Consider the following 21,799-nt stretch of genomic DNA (forward strand, 5'->3'; position numbering starts at 1 on the left):
AATAGACAAACTGGAAACCAGACGGCAACAAGCTCTCTGGAGAAAAATAAGTGGGCAAAGGAAGATGGGGGGAAATGATGTAATGAACATGAGAATGTTTGTAAACTATAAAAACTACAATTATAAGCTGTTATTAATAACGACAATAATGTATCTACTTTCCTTTTGTTAAAAAAAAAAAAAGCTATACTTAGAGAAGTGTCCCTCCCCCTCTTCCCTTCAGCCCCTTCACCTGTTTCCATCTGTTCACTCTCATAGATACACAATCTCATTAGCTTGTGACTTACCTGCCCTGTATTTTTTTTCCCCCACAAATGAGCATACACCTTATATCACCTTATATCTCCGTGTATTATAAAAGGGTAGCATACAATACATATTCTTGAGCACATTGCTTTTTTTGCTGACCAGTATGGCCTGGAAATCATTCCATGAGTTCATAGAAAGTTTCCTCATTCTTTTTTACAGCTGCGTAATATTCCACTGGGCAGATACACTGTCATTTATTCAACCACTCTCCTACGTATGGACATTGATGTTGTTCCCAATATTTCATAATACCATCAAAGCTGCAGGGAGTAATCTCGCACCCATGTATTTTCTTACCGTCAGAAGTGTATCTGCAGAGTAAATTCCTAGAAGTGGGATTGCCGAGTCAAAAAGTAAGTGCATCTATAGTTCCGTCAAGTGTCAGTGGTCTCTAAGACCACCCCCAGTTCTGTGATTTCCTGCACTCATAGGCCTCAGAAATTGTTATATTCACAGCTAAAATGATTACGGCAAAGAGATACAAAGCAAGGTCGGTAAAGGGGAAAGATGCATTGGGTGCAGGCTGGGACAACCAGGCACCGGCTTCCCACAGTACTCTTCCAGCAGAATTACACACGATGCCCTTACTCCCCCAGCAATGAACAGTGGCAACATAAGTCTTTTCTGCCAGAAAAACTTCCTTGAGCTTGAGAACTGAGGTTTTTACTGGGGGTTGGTCACACAGGCACACAGCACCTTCATGATTGATTGTAGTTACTGAAACTTCATTACTCAATTTCAGCCCTTAGGAAGGAAGGGTATGTTCCCCATAAGGCACAAGACACGTAGACGGGCTGGTACAGGGTGGTTCAAAGTTCCAAGCATGTAAAATACTCTTATCAGTTTGTAGCCCAGGACTCAGCTCCCAGAAGCCAGCTGAGGACCAGTCACACACGCAGGTCCTAGAAGAACGTGCGAGATTTAAGCAACTCAGCGTGGCTGGGTTGCTGGGTCAATAGTAGGAGTTGCCAAATTATCCTGCAGAAGGCTTGTCCCAGTTTGCATTCCCATCAGCAACGGGAATTTGTTTCCTCACGGCCTCACTGACAAAATGCGTCGTCATAATGTTTAATTTTTGCCAATCTGATAGGTAAAAAATGTTATCTTAGTATTATTGTAATTTGCATTTCTCTAATGTCAAGTGAATTTGAACATTTTCCCATTAAAATGGTAGATTTTTACAAATTTAATGGTTTGGGGTTTACAGACATGTAATTAATTGACTTTTTTTAAAAAAATGGTTATTTATTTTGAGAGAGGGAAAGAGGCAGAGAGCGAGAGAGAGAATCCCAGGCAGGCTCCATGCCATCGGCACAGAGCCCAACCCAGGACTCCATCTCACGAACCGTGAGATCACGACCTGTGCCCAAACCAAGAGTTGGACTCTTAACTGACTGAGACACCAGGTGCCCGCCAGTAACTGACTTTTGCATATTCACATTATACTCAGCTAGCTTGCTAATTTCTCCTTTTGTTTAAATTATTTATAGATTCTTTGGGGTTTTATTTTCTTCTTTCTAATCTTTATGCTTTCAATTTCTCTTTATCTGATTGCCCTGGCTAGGGCTGTCAGCACCATATTGAACGGGTGATTGTGGACACTTTTGTCTTCCCTTTAATTTTTAAAGGGAATAATTCTAAAGCTTCCCCTTTGGGATATTTTTGGGAAGGAGGGTAGATTCTCTTTATTGGATTTTAAAAAATCCAATTTTTGTCTAGGATTTTTAAAAAATCATGAATTAGCATTGAATTTTATCAAATGCATTTTCTGTGTCTCTAAACACGATCATATGGCTTTTCTCTTTTAATCTATTAAGTATAAGTATTTATGGGGCGCCTGGGTGGCGCAGTCGGTTAAGCGTCCGACTTCAGCCAGGTCACGATCTCGCGGCCCGTGAGTTCGAGCCCCGCGTCGGGCTCTGGGCTGATGGCTCAGAGCCTGGAGCCTGTTTCCGATTCTGTGTCTCCCTCTCTCTCTGCCCCTCCCCCGTTCATGCTCTGTCTCTCTCTGTCCCAAAAATAAATAAACGTTGAAAAAAAAAAAAAAAAGTATAAGTATTTATGTATTTTCTAATAATAAAACCATCTTTGCATTCCCAGTTTAAGTTTTTTTTTTTTTTTAACATTTATTTATTTTTGAGAGACAGAGACAGACACAAGCAGGGGAGGGATAGAGAGAGGAGACACAGAATGCAAAGCAGGCTCCAGGCTCTGAACTGTCAGCCCAGAACTCAACGTGGGGCTCAAACCCACAAACCGTAAGATCGTGACCTGAGCCAAAGTCAGACGCTTCACTGACTGAGCCACCCAGGCGCCCCTTTGCATTCCTAGTTTGAAAGTCACTTGATCATGGTATATTTTCCCTATTTATACACTATCGAATTTGATTTACTCACATTGTACTTAGAGTTTTTACATTTATTTTTCGGAATGAAATGGATCTAAAATTTCCACTGTTGTACTGTAGTTTTCTAGTTTTGTTACTGAAGTTAGAATGATCTCTCTACTTAGCTCCTGAAAGAAAAAAAAACAAAAACTGGAATGATCTGTTTCATAAATGTTTGGTAGACCTCCTGAAAAACATTTTAGGTCTAGTGTTTTCTTTGTGAAAAGATTCTTAACTTCTGCTTTCATTTCTTCCATCATTGTAGAACTTGTAAGCCTTTCTATGTATTCTGGAGTCCATTGGATTCCTTTTGTCTTAGGAATTTAATTCATCGAAGTTTCAAATTCATTGACATAAAGTTGATATTAGCATTTGGCTAATATTTTTAATCTTGCTGTACCTTTATATTCCTTTTTCTTTCATATGTAAAAGCTCTATTGTACTTTCTGTTTTTTAATTTTTATTTAATTGTCTAACTTACTCATCTACTTAAAGAACCAATTTTGGACTTTATTGATTCTCTTATTATATATATGTGTATTTTTTAAGTTTATTTATTTACTTTGAGAGAGACAGAGACAGTGTGAGTGGGGGAGGGACAGAGATAGAAACAGAGAGAGAGAGAGAGAAAGAGAGAGAGAGAGAGAGAATCCCAAGCAAGCTCCATGCGGCCAACATGGAGCCCGATGGAGGGCTCGAACCCACAAAACCGTGAGATCATGACCTGGGCCAAAACCAAGAGTCAGACACTTAACCGACTGAGCCACCCACGTGCCCCATTTCTTATTATATTCTTTATTTCTATTTATCTCTGTCTTAACTGTATTATCTCCTTCCTTTACTTATTTGGATTTATTCTATTGTTCTCTTTATGATGGGCATTTTGTTTATTTTCAGTCTTCTGATTTTCAAAAGAAAATCCCACAGAGGACCGTCTTTTATACCACCCCCAAGTTTTAATAAGTTATCACTCATTATGACTCATTTGTAAATATTTTAAAATTTCCATTATGACATCTTCTTTGACTTCTGAAGTATTCACAAGTTTTTAAAATCATATATATATGTTTTTTAAATCATATATATCATATATATATTTATAGGACTTAAAAAAATATGTAGATAAGCACACCTGGGTGACGCAGTTGGTTGAGCGTCCAGCTTCATCTCAGGTCATGAGCTCGTGGTTCGTAAGTTCGAGCCCCACATCAGCCTCGCTGCTGTCATCCTGTCAGCACCGAGCTTGCTTTAGATCCTCTGTCCACCTTCTCTCTACCCCTCCCCGACTTGCACTCTCTCAAAAATAAATAAACATTTAAAAATATAGATATAGATATAGATTTAGATATTCCATGTTCATGGATTAGAAGACCCAATATTGTTATTAAGATGTCAGTTTCTGGGGTGCCTGGGTGGCTCAGTCGGTTGAGCGTCTGACTTGGGCCCAGGTCACGATCTCACGGTTTGTGGGTTCGAGCCCCGGGTCCAGCTCTGTGCTGACAGCTCAGAGCCTGGAACCTGTTTCAGATTCTGTGTCTCCTTTGCTCTCTGCCCCTCTCCTACTCATGCTCTGTCTCCCTCTGTCTCAAAAACAAATAAACATTTAAAAAAAAATTACATTAAAAAAAAAGGTGTCGATTCTTCCCAACTTGACCTAAGGGTTCAATACAAATCACAACAAAAAAGGCAGCAGGTTAAGGGTGCTTGGCAGGCATGATCAGTGGAGCATGTGACTCTTGACTTTGGGGTTGTAAGTTCGAGCTCCGCATTGGGTGTAGAGATTACTTAAAAATAAAATCTTTTAAAATTTTTATTTATTTTTATTATTATTATCTTTTTAATGTTTATTTATTTTTGAGAGAGACAGAGACAGGATGCTAATGGATTAGGGCAGAGAGAGAGGGAGACACAGAATCCGAAGCAGGCTCCAGGCTCTGAGCTGTCAGTGCAGAGCCCGATGCGGGGCTCAAACCCACAATCCGTGAGATCATGACCTGAGCCAAATTTAGATGCTTAACCAACTGAGCCACCCAGGCACCCCACAACTCCATTTTGGCTCAGGTCACGATCTCACAGTTTCATAGGTTTGAGCCCCACATCAGGCTCTGTGCTGACAGTGCAGAGCCTGCTTGGGAATCTCTCTCCCCTTCTCTGCCCCTCCCTCACTCGCACTGTCTCTGTCTCTCTCAAAAAAAAAAAAAAAAAAAGAAAGAAAGAAAGAAAGAAAAAAACGAAAACAGAACAAAAACCTTTAAATATAGATTTTACACCCTTTACAAAAATGAACTCAGTGGATCATAGGCCTAAATGTAAAACACAAAACTATAAATCTTCTAGAAGAAAACGAAGAAGAAAATCTAGGTGATCTTAGGTTTGGCAATGATTTTTAAAAAAGGTTTTTAAGTTTATTTATTTTGAGAGAGAGACAGCAAGTAGGGTAGGGGCAGAGAGAGAGGAGAGAGGAGAGAGAGAGAATCCCAAGCAGGCCCCACACTGTCAGCACAGAGCCCAACATGGGGCTCGAACTCACAAACCCTGAGATCATAACCTGAGCTGAAATCAAGAGTTGGACACTTAACCAACTGCACCACCCAGGCGCCCCAGGCAATTGATTTTTAGGTACAATACTGAAAACAGAATCTATGAAAGAAAAAAATTGGTAAGTTGGACTTTATTAAAATTAAAAACTTCGGCTCTACAAAGGATGCTGTTAAGAGAATTAAGAGGCAAGCCATGGACTGGAAAAGATATTTGCAAAAACACATATCTAATAAAAAGGCTTGTATCCAAAATATACAAAAAATTCATAACTCAAGAATAAGAAAACAAATACCCCAGTTTAAAAATGAGCAAAAAATCTGAAGTGTTAATCCCCTAAAGAAGGTATACAGAGGGCAAATAAACATGAAAAGATACACAACATTATTTGTCATTAGGGAACCACCGTTTAAAAGAATTAATGTTTATTTACTTTTGAGAGGCAGAGGGGCAGAGAGAGGGGGAGACAGAATCCGAAGCAGGATCCAGGCTCCGAGCTGTCAGCACAGAGCCGGACGTGGGGCTAGAATTCAGGAGCCATGAGATCGTGACCTGAGCTGAAGTCAGACCGACTGAGCCACCCAGGCGCCCCTCACAGTTGAAAAGAATGGGATAACATTACACATCTATTAGAGTGGCTAAAATCCAAAACACTGACAACACCAATTTCTGGCAAGGATGGAGACAAACAAGCATTTTCGTTCCTCGCTGGTGGGAGTGCAAACTGGTGCAGCCACTGACCCGTGTTCTTAAGTATTTACCCAACCGATCTGAAAACTGTATTCACACAAAAACCTGCATGTGAATATTTATAGCAGCTTTATTCACAATTGCCAAACACTGGAACCGCCAAGATGTCCTTCAATAAGTGAATGGTGAAACAAACCGTGGTAAGTAGATATAGCAGAATATAACTCAGTGATTTAAAAAAAAAAAAAAAAAAAAAAAGAGCTATGGGGCACCTGGGTGGCTCAGTCGGTTAAGCATCCGACTTCGCTTCAGGTCATGATCTCCCGGCTTGTGAGTTCGAGCCCCAGCCCTGCGTCAGGCTCTGGGCTGACAGCTGGGAGCCGGGAGCCTGCTCCAGACTCTGTGTCTCCCTCTTTCTCTGCCCTTCTCCCGCGCATGCTCTGTCTCTCTCTCTCAAAAATAAACATTAAAAAATTAAAAAAAAAAAAAGAGCTATCAAGCTATGAAAATTTATGGATTACCCTTAAAGTGCATATTGCTAAGTGACAGAAGCCAGTTGGAAAAGCTACATACTCTATGATTCCAGCTATCTGGCATTCTGGAAAGGTAAGATATACAGTAAAAAGGTCAGTAGTTGCCAGGGGTGTGAGAGGAGGGAATTTTTTTTAGGGCAGTGAAATTTTGGCATGATACTCTATGGTGTCATAGTGGGTACATGACCCTGTGCATTTGTCAAAACCCATAGGACTTTAAAGAGCAAAGAGTGAAGCTTAACATACATAAATTAAAAAAAAAAAATCATTTAGGAGACCAAGAAGTCCCAGGATAGAAGGCAGATTCTGACAAGTAACTACAACTGTATTACAAATGTATGGAAAATATACAAGAATTCTTTTATTTTTTTATTTTTATTTTTTGAGAGAGGGAGAGAGAGAGAGAGAGAGTGAGCACGCCCCAGCACATGCATGAGCGAGGGAGAAGCCGAGGGAGAGTGAGAGAAAATCTTAAACAGGCTTCATGACCCCAGTTCAGAGCCTGGTGTGGGGCTCAATCCCACAACCCTGGGATCATGAGCTGAGCTGAAATCAACAGTCAGATGCTTGGGGCGCGTGGGTGGTTAGTCAGTTAAGTGTCCGACTTCGGCTCAGGTCATGGTCTCAAGGTTTGTGAGTTTGAGCCCCGAGTCGGGCTCTGTGCTGACAGCTCAGAGCCTGGAGCCTGCTTCTGATTCTGTGTTTCCCTCTCTCTCTGGCCCTTCCCCGCTCACACTCTGTCTCTGTCTCTCTCTCAAAAATGAATAAACATTTAAAAATTTTTTTAAAAATAAAAGAGTCAGATGCTCAAATGACTGAGCCACCCGGGCACCCCCCAAAATATACAAGAATTCTAAATTAAGCCATTAAGCTGTTTGTTAGTGACTTCTAATTTAATTCTGTGGTAGTCAGAAGACAATTTTTGACTATTCTTTGACATTTGTTGAGGCGTGCTTTATTGCCTAGTACATGATAAAGTTTTGCAAATGCTCCCAGGAGGCATGAGAAAAACGGCTATTCTCTAGTGGCTAGATGCAGACTTTTACAAATGGCCATTAGAAAAATCTCATTAATTGTGTGATTCAAACAATCTATATCTTTACTAAGTTTTTGTATATTTGACCCCTTGAAGGGGTGCCTGAGTGGCTTAGCATCCGACTTTCGATTTCAGCTCGGGTCATGATCTCACCTTTTGTGGGATCGAGCCCTGGGTTGGGCTCTGTACTGACAGCTTAGGATTCTGTCTTCTTCCTCCTTCTGCCCCCCTCCCCCACTCACGTGTGCTCTCTCTCTCTCTCTCTCTCTCTCAAAATAAGCAAATAAATAAATAACTAAACTTATAAAACAAAAGGTGCATTGGAATTTCTCATCATGATATTGATGAGCTGTCAATTTCTCCTGTTATACCGATTATTGCTTTCCATATTTGAAGACATTTGTTAGGTTCATATATATTTAAAATTCACGCTTGTGGTATACTGAACTTTTATCTTTAGATAAGGAATCCCTCTATTCCAAATGATGCGTTATCTTTTTATGTTGTCCGATAGTAATGCAGCTAAGTCAGCTTTCTTTGTTTCTTTCTTTCATTTTATTTGAGAGAGAGAGAGTGCACGTGGGAGACGGAGGCAGAGGGAGGGAGAGAGAGAGAGAGAGAGAGAGAGAGAGAAAGAATCCTAAGCAGCCTTCACACTCAGCACAGAGCCTGATGCGCGGCTGAAACTCACAAATCATGAGATCGTGACCTGAGCCAAAACCAAGAGTCAGTCACTCAATAAACTGAACCACCCAGGCGCCCCTAAATCAGCTTTTTTTAAATGAATGTTTGCCTAATGTAACTTTTCCCATCCTCTTACCCTCAACCTTTCATGCTTATGCTTTACGCGTGCCTTCTCTCGGGGTGACCAAATTGTCATACAAATCAAAACTTTTATGAGGGGTTAAGGGGACACTATGAGTCATTATACCAGCACAACAGACGTGAACTGGGTGTGTTCTGGGAGAATTGGAAAATACTCGTCACCCTCTGGAAAAACAGCGTATGAATTTGACTTTTAAAAGGCTCAATCCAACCATCTCTTTTTAAACTAGTGATAATCAATGTACTGTGTCTCATTTTTCCAGTCTCAATGATTGCCACCCTTTCGGGGTTTTTTCCTCTTAACTTCTTTTGGATTGACGGTTCGTATTTGTTTTCCCCTTTCATCCACCTTTTCCCACTACTGTTCTCTGGGTATATCATTGGAGTGGTTGTCCTTTAAAGTTTATCATGCATATGTAAATTTGAATTTTTGGTTTCTCTGTCCTATCTCCCAAACAATAGAAAGGGATATTTTGGCTCTGATTGTCCCCTTCCTGACATATTTTATTGTTGCCCATCATGTTGTCATGTTTTTTTTTTTAATTCCACAAACGGACAGGATCTTTATTATTTAATACAATCAATATTTGGATTGGCTTACATGTTTACCTTTTTTGATTGCTCATTGTTTCTGAGGCTATTCTCCTGAAATAGTTTTCCTCCTCCTTACTTTTTAGAAACTCCATTACATCAGGCCTTTTACATGAAAGCTCCCTCAATTTTTTTTTTTTCCAACGTTTATTTATTTTTGGGACAGAGAGAGACAGAGCATGAACGGGGGAGGGGCAGAGAGAGAGGGAGACACAGAATCGGAAACAGGCTCCAGGCTCTGAGCCATCAGCCCAGAGCCCGACGCGGGGCTCGAACTCACGGACCGCGAGATCGTGACCTGGCTGAAGTCGGACGCTTAACCGACTACGCCACCCAGGCGCCCCAAAAGCTCCCTCAATTATTGACCAGCTATACCTGTCTTGATTTTACGCTTGGCTATTATTTTCTTTTTTCCTAAAGACTTTCACTCTCTTCTGGTTTCCTTCTTGATTATCCACTTTTGTTTAACAGAAGGCGACCACCGTCGGTCGTTCGTCAGTAATATGTCTTCTCTCTAGACGTTTTCGAAGACCTTTGTCACTGATGCCTTCTATAGCTTCGTTGCAATGTGCATAGCCGTGGGTTTCTTTTTTATTGATCCTGCTTGGGACGTGCTATTTCCTGAGACTATGGATTCATGTTTTCCAAGTTTTAGAAAATGCATTGCTTTTCTCTCTTGAGATTTTGCTTCTCTATGTCTCCATGCATGGGAAACCTTGTATCTCTGGAGTCTTTGGGCCTCTGTTTCACATTTTGGCTATATGTTCCAGTTCCCTAATTCTTTGCATCAAATCTGACTCAGCAGTCTTCCGTTTAGTGTTTCTGTTTCATTTAGAAGCTCAGCGTCTGCCCTCCGAAAATGTCTGCTTTTTGTCGACTCTTGTCGTGGGTTCACCCTGTAATTACGACTTTCATTGCTTTGAAAACTGTACGACAGTGGCTCTATACTGTGTAACTGACCGTTCCGACACCTGCAGCCAGGAGCTGTTGTTTCAGAATGGATTGCCTTCTCACGACTTTCGTAATCTTTCTTTTTGAACTCTTTGCTTGATTGTTATCTGTGCAGGCTTAACAGAGAAGGCTTCTTTCTGCTTCTGCTGGTGCCCAACCCAGGAGCTCTTTCAGCTCCACTGAGGATTTCAGCTCAACACAGTTTTAAGCATCGTTTCCCACCTCGCTGCTGTTCCAAGGTAATAAATCTCCTTACAGTCAGAATTGCTACCCACCCCCCCGCCCCTGCCCCGCACTGCCTTCCCCTTACCTGCCTTTCCAGTTTGGCTCTATGTTGCTGGTGCCCAGGCTTGGCTCCCTGTCTCTGTGGTCAGGGCTTCCAGCCACCTACCTTGGCCTCAGTTTCCTGGCAACTCTTGGTCCAGATATGGGGGGGGGGGGGGGGGGGTTGCGGGGAGGGGGTGTTGTTTGTTTGTTTTTGAAGGAATTGTCCCTGGAGACCTCTCCTACTTTTGCAAGACTGTCAGTGCCTCCCTGTGTGTGTCAACAAAGTTTCAGTTCTGGGAAAGCTGTGGGAGACCAAGGCTTCTCACAACTTACTCATGACAACAGAAGTGACACTTTCTCAAATGTTTAAAAAACCCTCAGTGAAATCAGTGAATGTTTAAAAATGTTTAAAAAACCCTCAGTGAAAAACCCCTGAAAATCAGGGGTGGGTGGGGCTCATGGGGACAAATGATGTTGACTGAGAAACTTCATAAGCCAAGGAGGGAGCTACAGAGAACATCAAGGCTGAATCCAAACTATTCCAAGACAGAGAGGCCCATTTCTGACCAGTGGCTCCCATTCCAGTCTCTCCCATTCCAGTCTGGGAAGTGGTAGCAGCAGTCCCTGAGTGGCATCCTTTCTTGGAACAGATGTCAGGAGAAAGCAACTGCAAGGTAAAACACAGATCCCACCACCCTTCCAAGAACTTGAACCAGCACGAGGCACAAGAACACTCCAATTCCTGGTCTCTGGAGATGCTGTTACGCAGACTGAGGGCCACAGAAGCCAACCAGGATGACAAGTTTGCCCACGTCCTTGATGCGGTGGGGGAGTTCGGCACATTCCAGCGGAGACTGGTGGTCCTTACCTTCATCCCCAACATCCTGTTGGCCTTCTTTATCTCTGCCGATGTCTTCGTGTTCACAGCCCAGAAGCCCTATTGTAATACCAGCTGGATCCTAGCAGTGGGCCCCAACCTCACAGAGGCTGAGCAGATGAACCTGACCCTGCCCCGAGAACCCAATGGAAGTTTCCAGACCTGCCTCATGTACTTGCCCGTAGCCTGGGACCTGGATTCTATCATCCAGTTTGGCCTCAACCACACAGAGTCATGCCAAGATGGGTGGATCTACCCTGACACCAAGAAGCGATCGCTGGTCAATGAGGTGTGCCTTCTCCTGAGTTGTCTATAGCTACCCCACAGGCCCAGAGATGTGCCCTCACCCTCATTGAGCAGGTGGGGAAACTGAGGCCCAGGGAGGGGAAGTGATTGGCCCGAGGTCACCCTGCAGAGGAAGAGCGAGGGCAGAACCTTAGGGTTCTGTTGTCCAGCCCTGGCTTCAGCTGTCTTCTCCGGGAAGCTGGAGCGGATTTGGATGCAGAGGCAAATGTCAGTCGGCAGGCCTTGCCATCTGTCCAGGGAGCTGCTTCTGTAGTCGAGATCCTGCCCTCTGAACTCACACAAGATAGAGAACCCCGGGGAAGAAGCAGCTTTCATCGGGCGCCTCCTACAGGGTTTCTCAGCCCGAGCTGCAAGCTGGGCCCTTCACCGCACAGACCTGCCCAACCGGAATCGCTAGACTGAGGCCTGATATCTGTACTTGGGAAAGGGTCTTCAGTGATTCCCGTCTTTGCTCAGTTCCCTCTCGGCCTCTTCCCCATTTTGGTCTGGGCCTCTGGTCCCCTCTCTCCAGGCCTCACTCCCAGAGTCTGCCAGGTGCCGGGTAGAATGCAGAGGTGACACCTGAGGCACGCTGCTGCAGGCCCGGTTGCCTGTCCCTGACCCAGGCCTCTTCTGCCTAAAGGCCCACCTGGGGGTTGGGGGCGGGGTGGAGGGGTGTAGTCTCTAGACCCAGAAGGCTGGCCCTGGGTGGAGACCTGTAGCCAATCCTGTATAACCCCCCCCCCAGTTTGACTTGGTGTGTGGCAAGGAGCAGAACTCGGAGAGCATGCAGACCATGTTCACCGCGGGCGTCCTGACCGGGTCCCTCATCTTCGGACTCATGAGTGACAAGTGAGTGCATTCAGAGCTAGAGTCTCAAGCTGGGCAAGGAGAGGGTAGGGGCACTCAAAGCCTGGCCCTGGGTGTCGTGCTGGGCGAGCCAGGGAGGCCCTCTCGCTAGGCTAGGCGCAGCCTCCCTTCGACCGCCCGCAGGCTGGGCCGCTACCCCACCATCCTGATGTCGCTGCTGGGGCTGATCATCTTCGGCTTCGGGACAGCCTTCGTCAACACCTTTCACCAGTACCTGTTCTTCCGCTTCGGCGTGTCCCAGGCCTTGGTGGGCTACACCATCAGCAGCGTGTCTTTAGGTGAGCCCCGGCCCTGCGGGTGTTGTGAGGGGCGGGGCGGGTGGGGAGCAGAGGGCGGGGCCTGGAGGGGCGGGGCCGGCCGAAGGGCGGGGCGATCGTGGGGCGGGGCGATCGCGGGGTGGGGCGGGGCTGGCGGGTACTTAGGGACCCTGCAGGACGAGTAGAGTTGAGGCCCAATCCAGGCCGGCCGTGGAGGGGAGAGGTTCTTCCCAGCTGCCTGTGGCGATGCGGGCCAATGTCCGCAGACTGCCCTTCCAGACTCGTCCTCCACCCTAGGCCCCTCGTACCGCACGCATTACCTCTGTCGCATCCCCCCTACATGGCTTACATTTATTGAGCCCTTCGGAAGGACCAGGCGAGCTGCTAACCCCGTTACATACTGTCTCAGCGTGTCATGACAGCACCCTGTTCAGTAGGCGCTCATCTATTATCCCTTTAACTGAGAAGGACACTTGAGCCTCAGGAAGGTAACCAACTTGCTCAGGGCCACACAACAGTTACAGGAAGGAGCTGGGATTTCATCCCTGGCCTGTGGAATGCAAAAGCCCTAAGTGCCCATATGCTCATCGAGCTTACAGCTGCTGTGGCCCAGTGAGCTCAGGGGTTCCCGGCCAGAGACCTCCTCTCACTGGAGCGGATCAGAAGGAGCTAGATTCTCCCCAGGGCCCGAGGCCGGGGTGGCCAAAGCCCCGAGGCACTAAAAACAAACACAAGGACACAGATTCCTCGCCTCACTGTGTGTCAGACCACGTGTGAGGACTTGTACCCAGAAATGGGCCATCTCTGAGAGAGACACATGGGGTCGGGCAGGATGTGTTCAGAGGGAGCAGTCAGGCTGAGAAAGGACCGGAGGCTATTTGGTACGTCCACCTAGGGCAGAAGAACGTTCACCCAGGCTGAACTGTCCAGAGCAGGGCTGGGGCATCTCAGAAGTCTGGGTACAGGGGTAGCCCTGGGGACACTGAGCTGACCACGATTTTGTCCTCTTGGCCTCCGCACAGCCACTGAGTGGCTAGTGGCTGAGCACCGGTCCCATGCCATCATCCTGGAACACTGCTTTTTCTCTGTGGGAGTCATGTTCCTGACAGGGCTTGCCAACAGCCTTCCCCACTGGCGGCTGCTGTTTCTGGTGGGTGGCGCACCTGTGTTCCCCCTCATCTTCTATATCTGGTGAGCAAACAGGGCATGCGCAGTGACGGGTCTGACGGGCTGGAAGTTGAGGGTTTCGGGGGGTCCTTGAAGGGGTGGAGTGGGTGGGATTTTCCCTTGAAGAAAGTGGATGGGATGTGGATATAATGAGAAAGAGCCCAGGGCTGAGCGCCTGGAACCCTAGCCTTAACCCCCATCAGAGGAGACCCTCAAAGAGATGTCAGAGAAGCAGAGAAATCAGAAGGCAAAGTGTTGAGAGGCAGGAGCTCAGGACAAGAGCATGGTCAAGGCTGAAGGCAAGAAAGGTGATGCTGGGGAAGAGTCTACTGGCCTTGGTGGCCTGGAGTAGCCTCAGTGAAGTGGCAGGGGGTTGAGGGACTGAAGAGAGGCTGAAAAATGGAGCCTTCCACGAGGTGACTCTTCCACAGCGCTGGGCTGCGGTGGGCAGGGGCAAAGTGATAACGTGGTTGGACAGCAAAGACAGAGTCAGGGAGGGTATGTGATGTGCTGACTTGTGGGGCGTCACAGACAGGAACCCGAGGGCCTGAAGCTAGGAAGGGACAAGTGATTGGGGAGGGAGGGAAGAGAAGGCAGATAGAAGAGGAAGAGACTGAAATCACCTGGTTAAGGGCCAGGCAGTTCACTGTGAAGGAAGGATCAGGTCTCACCTTGGAATCATCACATTTAATCTTTACGACCCTGAAAGATGGGTGTGAGTCTCTTGGGCGCTGAAGACGTGGGGGGTGGGGGGCGGGGAGGGGAGAACCGAGGCTTCAGAGAATGGAAGTAACTTGCCCTAGGCCACATAGCTACCAAGTGGCGGTTTGGGATTTGACTCCGCCTGTGTGGCCCCGGAGCCTCTGCGTTTTACCCACTGCGCCATACCCAACATGGATGGTGAGAGCAGTTACCAGTTAAGAGTGAGGCCGGGTAGGTGGCTTGGAGACCTTCCAAATTCGGCAGGTGCTGGAGACCGTCTTTGGCAGTCACCGGGATGCCCAAGTGTCCGTGGGGACCCAGCTGATGCCAGATGGCGTGACTCTGTCATGTAACTAGGAAATGGTGCTTCACGGCTTGACCTTGAAACATTTCTTCGAAATGTCACTACTGCGATGGATGCGTGTGGTTAACGACTACGTAACAACCAAAAAGCCTGTGGGGAAGAGGAAGTCGGCAATTTCAGCTCCCCTCAGCCCCCCAGTTCCTTCCCCAGATGCCATGACGCTGGACTCTCAGCTCTTTCTTCTGGTAGCTGCCTCCCTAGTTCTACATGTGAACAGATGGCTCATTGAATGGGGTCCATTTTTCTTCAGACCCGCCCTGTCAGCTGTTCCTTCGCTGACTCGTGACATTATCTTGGGCAGGTTCCGTCTCTTTACGGTCAGTCTTAGTTCTAAGAAAAAAAGTCTCATTTTGATCATTCAGACGCACTTTCGGGCATGAAAAAAATCCAGTCCAGGCCAGTTTAAAACCTGATCTCACGTCTAGTTCGCAGCTTCTCCCCGGTGGCTAGCCGGCTCAGGCTAGTATTCTGACCTTTGCCCTTTCTCCTCCGTCTACCCGCTCGGTGATCTTCTAGATCCTAGGCAGCTCGGTGATCTTCTAGATCCTAGGCAGGAGAGGGGCCATGCGAGGAAAGAGATAAGTGCACAACAGGGGCTGTATTCATGGTCATTGTCCTCTGTAGGGCAGATGTTCAAATGCAGGTGCCTCAGGGGCTCACGCGCGTCTTCTCATGCTCTAGGCACTGTCTTCGTGATCTCTCCGCACCCTGTCCCTGGCAGGTCACTCCCCGGGCTCTCTCTGCAGGGGTCCCCTCACCCTAGCACGTGGGGTGACTTCAAGACAGCAGGGTCCACTTCGTCAAAAAGACTCTCACCACCCCCAGCCCCCGCCCTGCCATCGTGGATGGCTCCCACCGACTTCCTTCCTGAGGGGGAGCTCCCCCATCTCTGGTTTCGTGTAGGCCCTCCGACTTGAGGGGACACGAATTAGCTCTCCTGGAAATGACTGTCCGGAGGACAGGACAGCTCCCGCTTTTCTGAATCAGTAAGCTCCAGGCAAGGAGTGGGAGGGCAGACTGACTCCCTTTCGCAAAAGCAGGCTCCTTCGCCAGGTTTGAAGGGATGACAGCAGCCTGGGGACGGGAAGAGAGTCTTACCACCAGGAACCGGACGTTTCCAGCCCCTCAGCTTCTGAGCTATGTGTATTTCTTACGTCTTTCTTCCACCGGTCTTCTCTCCCACTCTCTCTATTGCTATCCTTTTTCATTCCTGTTGTTTAGAGTGGGCATGTGGTCAATCTCCCATCTTTCTGAAGAAGTCCCAGTTGGGTGACTTTCTTTAGGAGAGTTCCTCAGCCTTATAGTGGAGAAGGATGTCAGGGGCACTGCTGGCTGGCCCCAGGGGAGGGCAGGAGCAGGGGCAGGCAGAGAGAATGCAGCTGCCTTGGGGCTCCTGGGTGGCTCCGTCGGTTAAGCTTTCGGCTTCGGCTCAGGTCACCATCTCACAGTTTGTGAGTTCGAGCCCCGCGTCGGGTTCTGGGCTGACAGCTCAGAGCCTGGAGCCCGCTTCGGGTTCTGTGTCTCCCTCTCCCTCTCTCTGTCTCTGCTCCTCTCCCGCTTGTGCTCTCTCTCTCTCTCTCAGAAATGAATAGACATTAAAAAAATTTAATAAGAATGCAGCTGCCTCCAGTGTCATGGGCACATGTATACACTGCTGGCCGTGGAATTCAGGCTAGGGCCTCGAGAGGAGGGTGACGCGAGAATCTGCAGGGAGTGATGGCACAGTTTGTAAAGAATGCCCAATCAGGGCACTGACATCCATACTAACTCTGCCTCTGTGACCTTGGGCGAGTCCTTACCCCTCGAGGCTGGGAATAAAAACGGGATAATCAAACTAGGTCCAGGGCTGGGCAGGGATTAAACCAGATGACATATATATATGTAAGGGCATCAGGCACAATCCAGGGCACCTAATAAATGTTCGTCCGTGGAGATTCTGACAGCCCGGGAGGATCGGGAAGAACTGAGGGACCAGAGTTATGCAGAGGTCAAAGGCAGTGGGCAATGTGGCGAGGGAGGAGGTGGGACAGGGAGGACCTCTACTCACTCAAGCAGGGGCTGGGCCCTGGGGTCCTGCCCTCCATATTCTGCAAGCTGTTAGGAGACAGAGAGGGAGCAGGGAAATGCCACCCAGGAGAGCGGGGCTCTAATAGAGGCTGTGGGCGTGGGGGACAGTGCCCTCAGTGTGCCTGGGCAGGCGGGGCTGACGCCTGAGATCGGAAGGTAGGGAGTTTGTAGAGGTAGGCGAGGGGGAAGACGCTGGAGGGCAGAGGCAGCCTGTGTCTGGGGTGACACTGGGCAGTAGGGGGGCCGTGTGTGGCCGGGGCAGGGGAAGGGCTGACTTCCAGAAAGGGGCAGGGGCGCCCGAGGTTGATGGTCTCTTTCAAGTCCTCCGACACCCACGTCGCCTCATGTTGGAGGTCTCGGGGCATCTCGCAAGGATGGGTAAGAGCGGGTGGTACGTGCAGGATCCTGCCGGAGTCCCCACGGTGGCTGTTGATGAACGGGAAGTTGGAGGAAGCGAAGCAGATGCTGTGCTACGCGGCTGGCGTGAACAAGAAGACCATTCCCCTAAGTCTGCTGGACAAGGTAAGAGGCCTCGGGCCCGGAGTGGGGCCAGGACAGGGGCTGCAGGAAGGGCCTTTTCCTTCCTCATCCTTTCAGGTGGGACCTCTGCCCACAGGGTGTCCCCGGTCCACTGTTTGAGGAGAATGGAGACAGCGAAATCGAACCCTGCCAGTGGAAGGCCGGAGGCCAAGCTGGGACTGTGGGGGACGGGAGTGGGGGGCAGGAGGGCCTTGAAGTCCTGTGGGGGTGGGGAGCAAGCCGGGGTCTCGGCCTTGCCCCTGGTGGCCCTGCTTGTCCTGTAGCTCCAGCTGCCCAGAAAGAAGGTGACTAAGGCGTCTGTCCTGGACTTCTATAACAATAGGCACCTCCGAAAGGTGACCCTGGTGATGGGCTGTGTGTGGTGAGTAGTTGGGACCGGCTGGCAGGGACTGCAAGCAGGGCATGTCGGGGGCTCTGGAGAGGGAAGGGGGCATAAGCGGGCTGCAGGCGGGAAGCTGGCCTACAGGTCCAGAGCTCTGTGCTCTGTTTCTGTCTCCCAGCCCGTCCCACCCGGCTCGACCCTGCCTCTGTCTTTGTTGTTGTTAAGTTCACTGACCTATTTGTGAGACAGAGAGCTCTCAAGCAGGGGAGGGGCAGGGAGGGGGTGGGGGTAGAGAATCCCAAGCAGGCTCCACGCTGTCAGCGCAGAGCCCTACTCGGGGCTTGGTCTCACGAACTGTGAGGTCGTGACCCGAGCCGCAAACACGCCAGACACTTAACCGACCGAGCCACGCGGGCGCTCCTCTGCCTCTGTCTTTATTCCTGGCCTGTCTGTATCCCCCCCCCTCTCTCTGAATGTCTCTCTCCTGGCTTCATTTCAGGTTTACTGTCAGTTACAGCTATTTTACGCTGTGCTTCAAGTTGAAGGATTTTGCCATGAACATCCACTTCAGACAAGTGATTCCTGGCATCATGGAGGTGCCCGCCCGGCTGTGCTGCATCTTTCTCCTCGAGCAGATCGGGAGGAAGTGGAGCCTGGTTGTGAGCCTCTTCCAAGGCACCCTGATGTGCCTGCTTATCCTTATCCTCCCCCCAGGTACGGCTCACCCTCCCCTCGGCAGCCCCCAGCCTTCCTGCTTCCTCAGACCCCTTCCTCCTGCCCTGCCCGGCCAACAAGACACCCCGGGGAGCCAGCCTCCTGCTCCCACAGCTCACCTACCCTCCTGAGCTGGTGCCAGTCACTGGAGCACTGCCTCCCCCGAAGGAGAACTCTGAGACCGGGTGCTGGAAGCTCTCAGAAACCTGGGAGAGGAGGGAGTGCTGTCCCAGGACCCATCCTTGTGTGGGAGAGTAGGTGGCCTTCTTCCGGTCAGATCTGATGGTTGCATATGAACGGAGGCACACAAACAGGCCTTCACCTGGTACCCCCGGCCCTGCCTCTCATCTGCAGCTTCTGATTGGGAAACGCCTTTTATCTGTGACTCCACCAGGAAAAAAACGACCTGCCCACTGAAAACTGCATGTAACAGTGGGCTAAACTCTCTGGAACATTCTTGCATGGAGGCCTCTCCTTCCCAGGAAGGCGCAGTACCCTTCAGCTCAGAACCAGACAAGGAAATGGAGGCGGGGGGCAGGGGTGGCAGTATTTTCAAAATTTCAAAGAGCCTCTGGAAAACAGTGCGGAGGCTCCTCAAAAAATTAAAAATAGATCTACCCTATGACCCAGCAACAGCACCGCTAGGAATTTACCCAAGGGATACAGGAGTGCCGAGGCATGGGGGCACTTGTACCCCAATGTTTATAGCAGCACTTTCAACAATAGCCAAATGATGGAAAGAGCCTAAATGTCCACCAACTGATGAATGGGTAAAGAAGTTGTGGTTTATATACACAATGGAATACTACTTGGCAATGAGAAAGAATGAAATCCAGCCATTTGTAGCAACGTGGATGGAACTGGAGAGTGTTATGCTAAGTGAAATAAGTCAGGCAGAGAAAGACAGATACCATATGTTTTCACTCATCTGTGGATCCTGGGAAACTTAGAAGAAGATTGTGGGGGAGGGGAAGGGGGTAAAAAGTTACAGAGAGGGAAGGAGGGAAACCACAAGAGACTCTTAAATACTGAGGACAAACTGAGGGTTGACGGGGGGTGGGAGGGAGGGGAGGGTGGATGATGGGTATTGAGGAGGGCACCTGTTGGGATGAGTGTTGGGTGTTGTATGGAAGCCAGTTTGACAATAAATTATTTAAAAAAAAAATTCAGAGAGCCCTTAGACGATGAATATGCCCCAGGTCACAGGGCTGGAGAGTGGCAGGGCTGGGGATGTGGGTGTTAAGATGTCAGGGTTCACTCCATCAGAATTGCTAACCGCAAGAGCCCCCTCAGCTGCAGGGGTCAGGGTGGGGGAGCTTGTCCCAGACCCGCCTCCAGGGGGAGCCCTCCTGCTCTCTGGGGGTCAGCGTTGTGCACATCTTGCCTGAGACCCTTCCTCTTTCGGATGCTGGCAGCGTTGACTGGCTAAAACAAAATGGGGAAACCAAGGCATTCTTAAATTCCTGTGGCTTGGTGGTTTTTGTAAAAAGTGGGCCTACACTGAGTCAAACAGAAACGTTTAAGACGCTCACATGTGTGAGGGAAACTAGGAATCCCCAATCGATGAACCGTATCTCTGGTTTCATCCCAAAGCCAGGCAAAGCTGGGGCCAGAGTGGGGAGCGGGGTGCGGGCAGGGCCCAGCAGAAGCTGGTAGAGGGAGAGCTGGAAGCTTCCAGCTCCCTCCTGCCCCCGGACCTCCCCAAGGCTGAGGAAGGGCCTTTCTGGGATCTTCTCTTCGTTCCTCAACGCGCACATCTGGCTGCCCAGAGTCGGGAATCCTGGAATGTCTTAAGAGTTGGGGCTCCAGGGCCCGAACCCTTCCCGGCCCCTGTGCACCCCTCCCTGCTTGGTCTACCTTGCAGAGGATGGCCGGGGAGGCGGGAGGGCCCTGAGCAGGTGGAGTAGTGGGGGAAGCGGCCTCAGGTGAGGATGCGGAAGCAGGGAGTGAGCCGGGAGGCAGAGGTGTGGGGACCGAGAGGCAGAGGGGAGGAGCAATCTCACCGCAGATATACTGGCCTGGCCTGGCCTGGCCTGAGTCTGCTGACCAGCCGACCACCAGGTGGTGGGGGAGGACTGTTCAGATGCCTTGAAGAGGGATGGAGGGAGAGCAGATGGGCGGCCCCCAGCCCTCGTCCCCAGGGGCAGACGGCCCCAGACTCAGGTGGCCCCATTGTCTGGCCATAGAGCTGAAATCCATAATGGTCTTGATGGTCGCGCTTGGAGAGTTCAGCCTGGCGGCCTCGGTCACCGTGTTCTTCGTCTACACCGCTGAGCTCCTGCCCACGGTCCTCAGGTAGGTGGCCTGGCGGGCAGGGCCCCTGGGAGGCATGGTAAGGGCACGCGGGATGGAGACTGAGACCTCCGTGAGAACGGCCGTGCACCCGGTGACAGGCACGTGATGAGTGGTTTCCCTGGGTCACCCCGTTGACCCTCCAGAAAATCCCCCAGACTCCATCATTAGCCCGATCTCAGACCACAGCATCAGGCGGAGGCCAGACAGCGAATGGCAGCAGCGGGCAGTCTGACTGCAGCCTCCGCCCTGCACAGCTGGCCCGAGATGTGACAGCCCTGCCCTGAGGCTCCACCCCGCCGCGTGGAGCCATGGTGAGGGTGGCAGCGTCCTGCGCCCCCACCCAACGCCACCACCCTGGCTTCTCCCCGCGGGCCCGCACGCTGCCGGGTGGGTCTCCTGCTCCAAGAAGTAGGCCCAGAAGAAATTACCGCTTGCCCTGAATCAGCGGGGAGCCCAATGCTGTGCAAGGGTGTCCGGGGAGTCGGGACGGGCTGGAGACTGGAGAGTGTGAGGTTTTGGGGAGCTGCTGTTTCCGCCCCACCTCCAGCCAGCCTCTGGGCCCAGGAGGCCTCCCAGACGGGCTCTCACCTCCCCTTCCAGGGCGACAGGTCTGGGGCTGGTGTCCCTGGCCTGGGCAGCTGGAGCCATCTCGTCCCTGATGATCATCAGCCAGAGACTCACCCTCCTCCCCATCCTCCTCTGCTGCGTCTCAGCCATCCTGGCCTTGTTCTTCTGCTCCATGTTGCCAGAAACGCAAGACCAGCCTCTCCCTGATGTCCTGGAGCACTACCCCCTACAGACAAGGTAGGTGTGTGTGGCCCCTGGGCTCTGGCCCTTGGCACCGTCTATCCCCGCCTGTTTGCCAGATGGGCCTGTGACACAAGGGCCACTCTGTGTCTACAGAAGTCTGCCCAGCTCTCCCGGATGCTGCCGCGACGCCCTCCGTGCAGCCTGGCCTCTGCCAGCTCCCACCCTCTTGGCTCTCCTGACCAACCCCGGGCCAGGTCTTCCCTTCCCCTCTGGCTGCCTGTCCGGACTGGGTGCTGTCCGTGGAGATGCCCTGGGCCCCCTCCCTCCCATGGCAGAGGGACTGGCTGGCCACCAGCTCTCTGAGTACCTCTGATTTCCGGTCTGAACTCTCAGGTTCTCAAGGAGGACCCAGTCTTGATTCGTGACTCTGACTTCAAGGCTGCAGCAGCCCAGGGCCCCGTTT

The 21,799-nt window shown here is 49.9% G+C and overlaps 1 protein-coding gene across 9 annotated transcripts in view; it reads left to right on the plus strand.

Annotated features, from left to right (window-relative positions):
- Nucleotides 1-21,799, plus strand: part of SLC22A14 (solute carrier family 22 member 14) — a 30,232-nt gene that overhangs the window by 6,890 nt on the left and 1,543 nt on the right. For 6 of the 9 annotated variants that reach the window (XM_047876569.1, XM_047876565.1, XM_047876564.1 and 3 more), the window contains 11 exons: nt 469-662; nt 9,975-10,098; nt 10,777-11,292; nt 12,037-12,140; nt 12,282-12,436; nt 13,438-13,606; nt 17,117-17,237; nt 17,519-17,616; nt 18,077-18,291; nt 20,478-20,586; nt 21,187-21,390. In XM_047876569.1, coding sequence (XP_047732525.1) covers nt 10,777-11,292; nt 12,037-12,140; nt 12,282-12,436; nt 13,438-13,606; nt 17,117-17,237; nt 17,519-17,616; nt 18,077-18,291; nt 20,478-20,586; nt 21,187-21,390 — 1,691 coding nt within the window. In that variant the 5' untranslated portion in view covers nt 469-662; nt 9,975-10,098. Of the gene's footprint in view, nt 1-468; nt 663-9,974; nt 10,099-10,776; nt 11,293-12,036; nt 12,141-12,281; nt 12,437-13,437; nt 13,607-17,116; nt 17,238-17,518; nt 17,617-18,076; nt 18,292-20,477; nt 20,587-20,729; nt 20,768-20,840; nt 20,883-21,186; nt 21,391-21,799 lie in introns of those variants that run through there. The other 3 variants (XM_047876572.1, XM_047876571.1, XM_047876570.1) reach the window with 3 other exon arrangements.

The sequence above is a fragment of the Prionailurus viverrinus genome, chromosome C2 (assembly GCF_022837055.1).
Source record: "Prionailurus viverrinus isolate Anna chromosome C2, UM_Priviv_1.0, whole genome shotgun sequence".
Taxonomy (NCBI): Eukaryota; Metazoa; Chordata; class Mammalia; order Carnivora; family Felidae; genus Prionailurus; species Prionailurus viverrinus.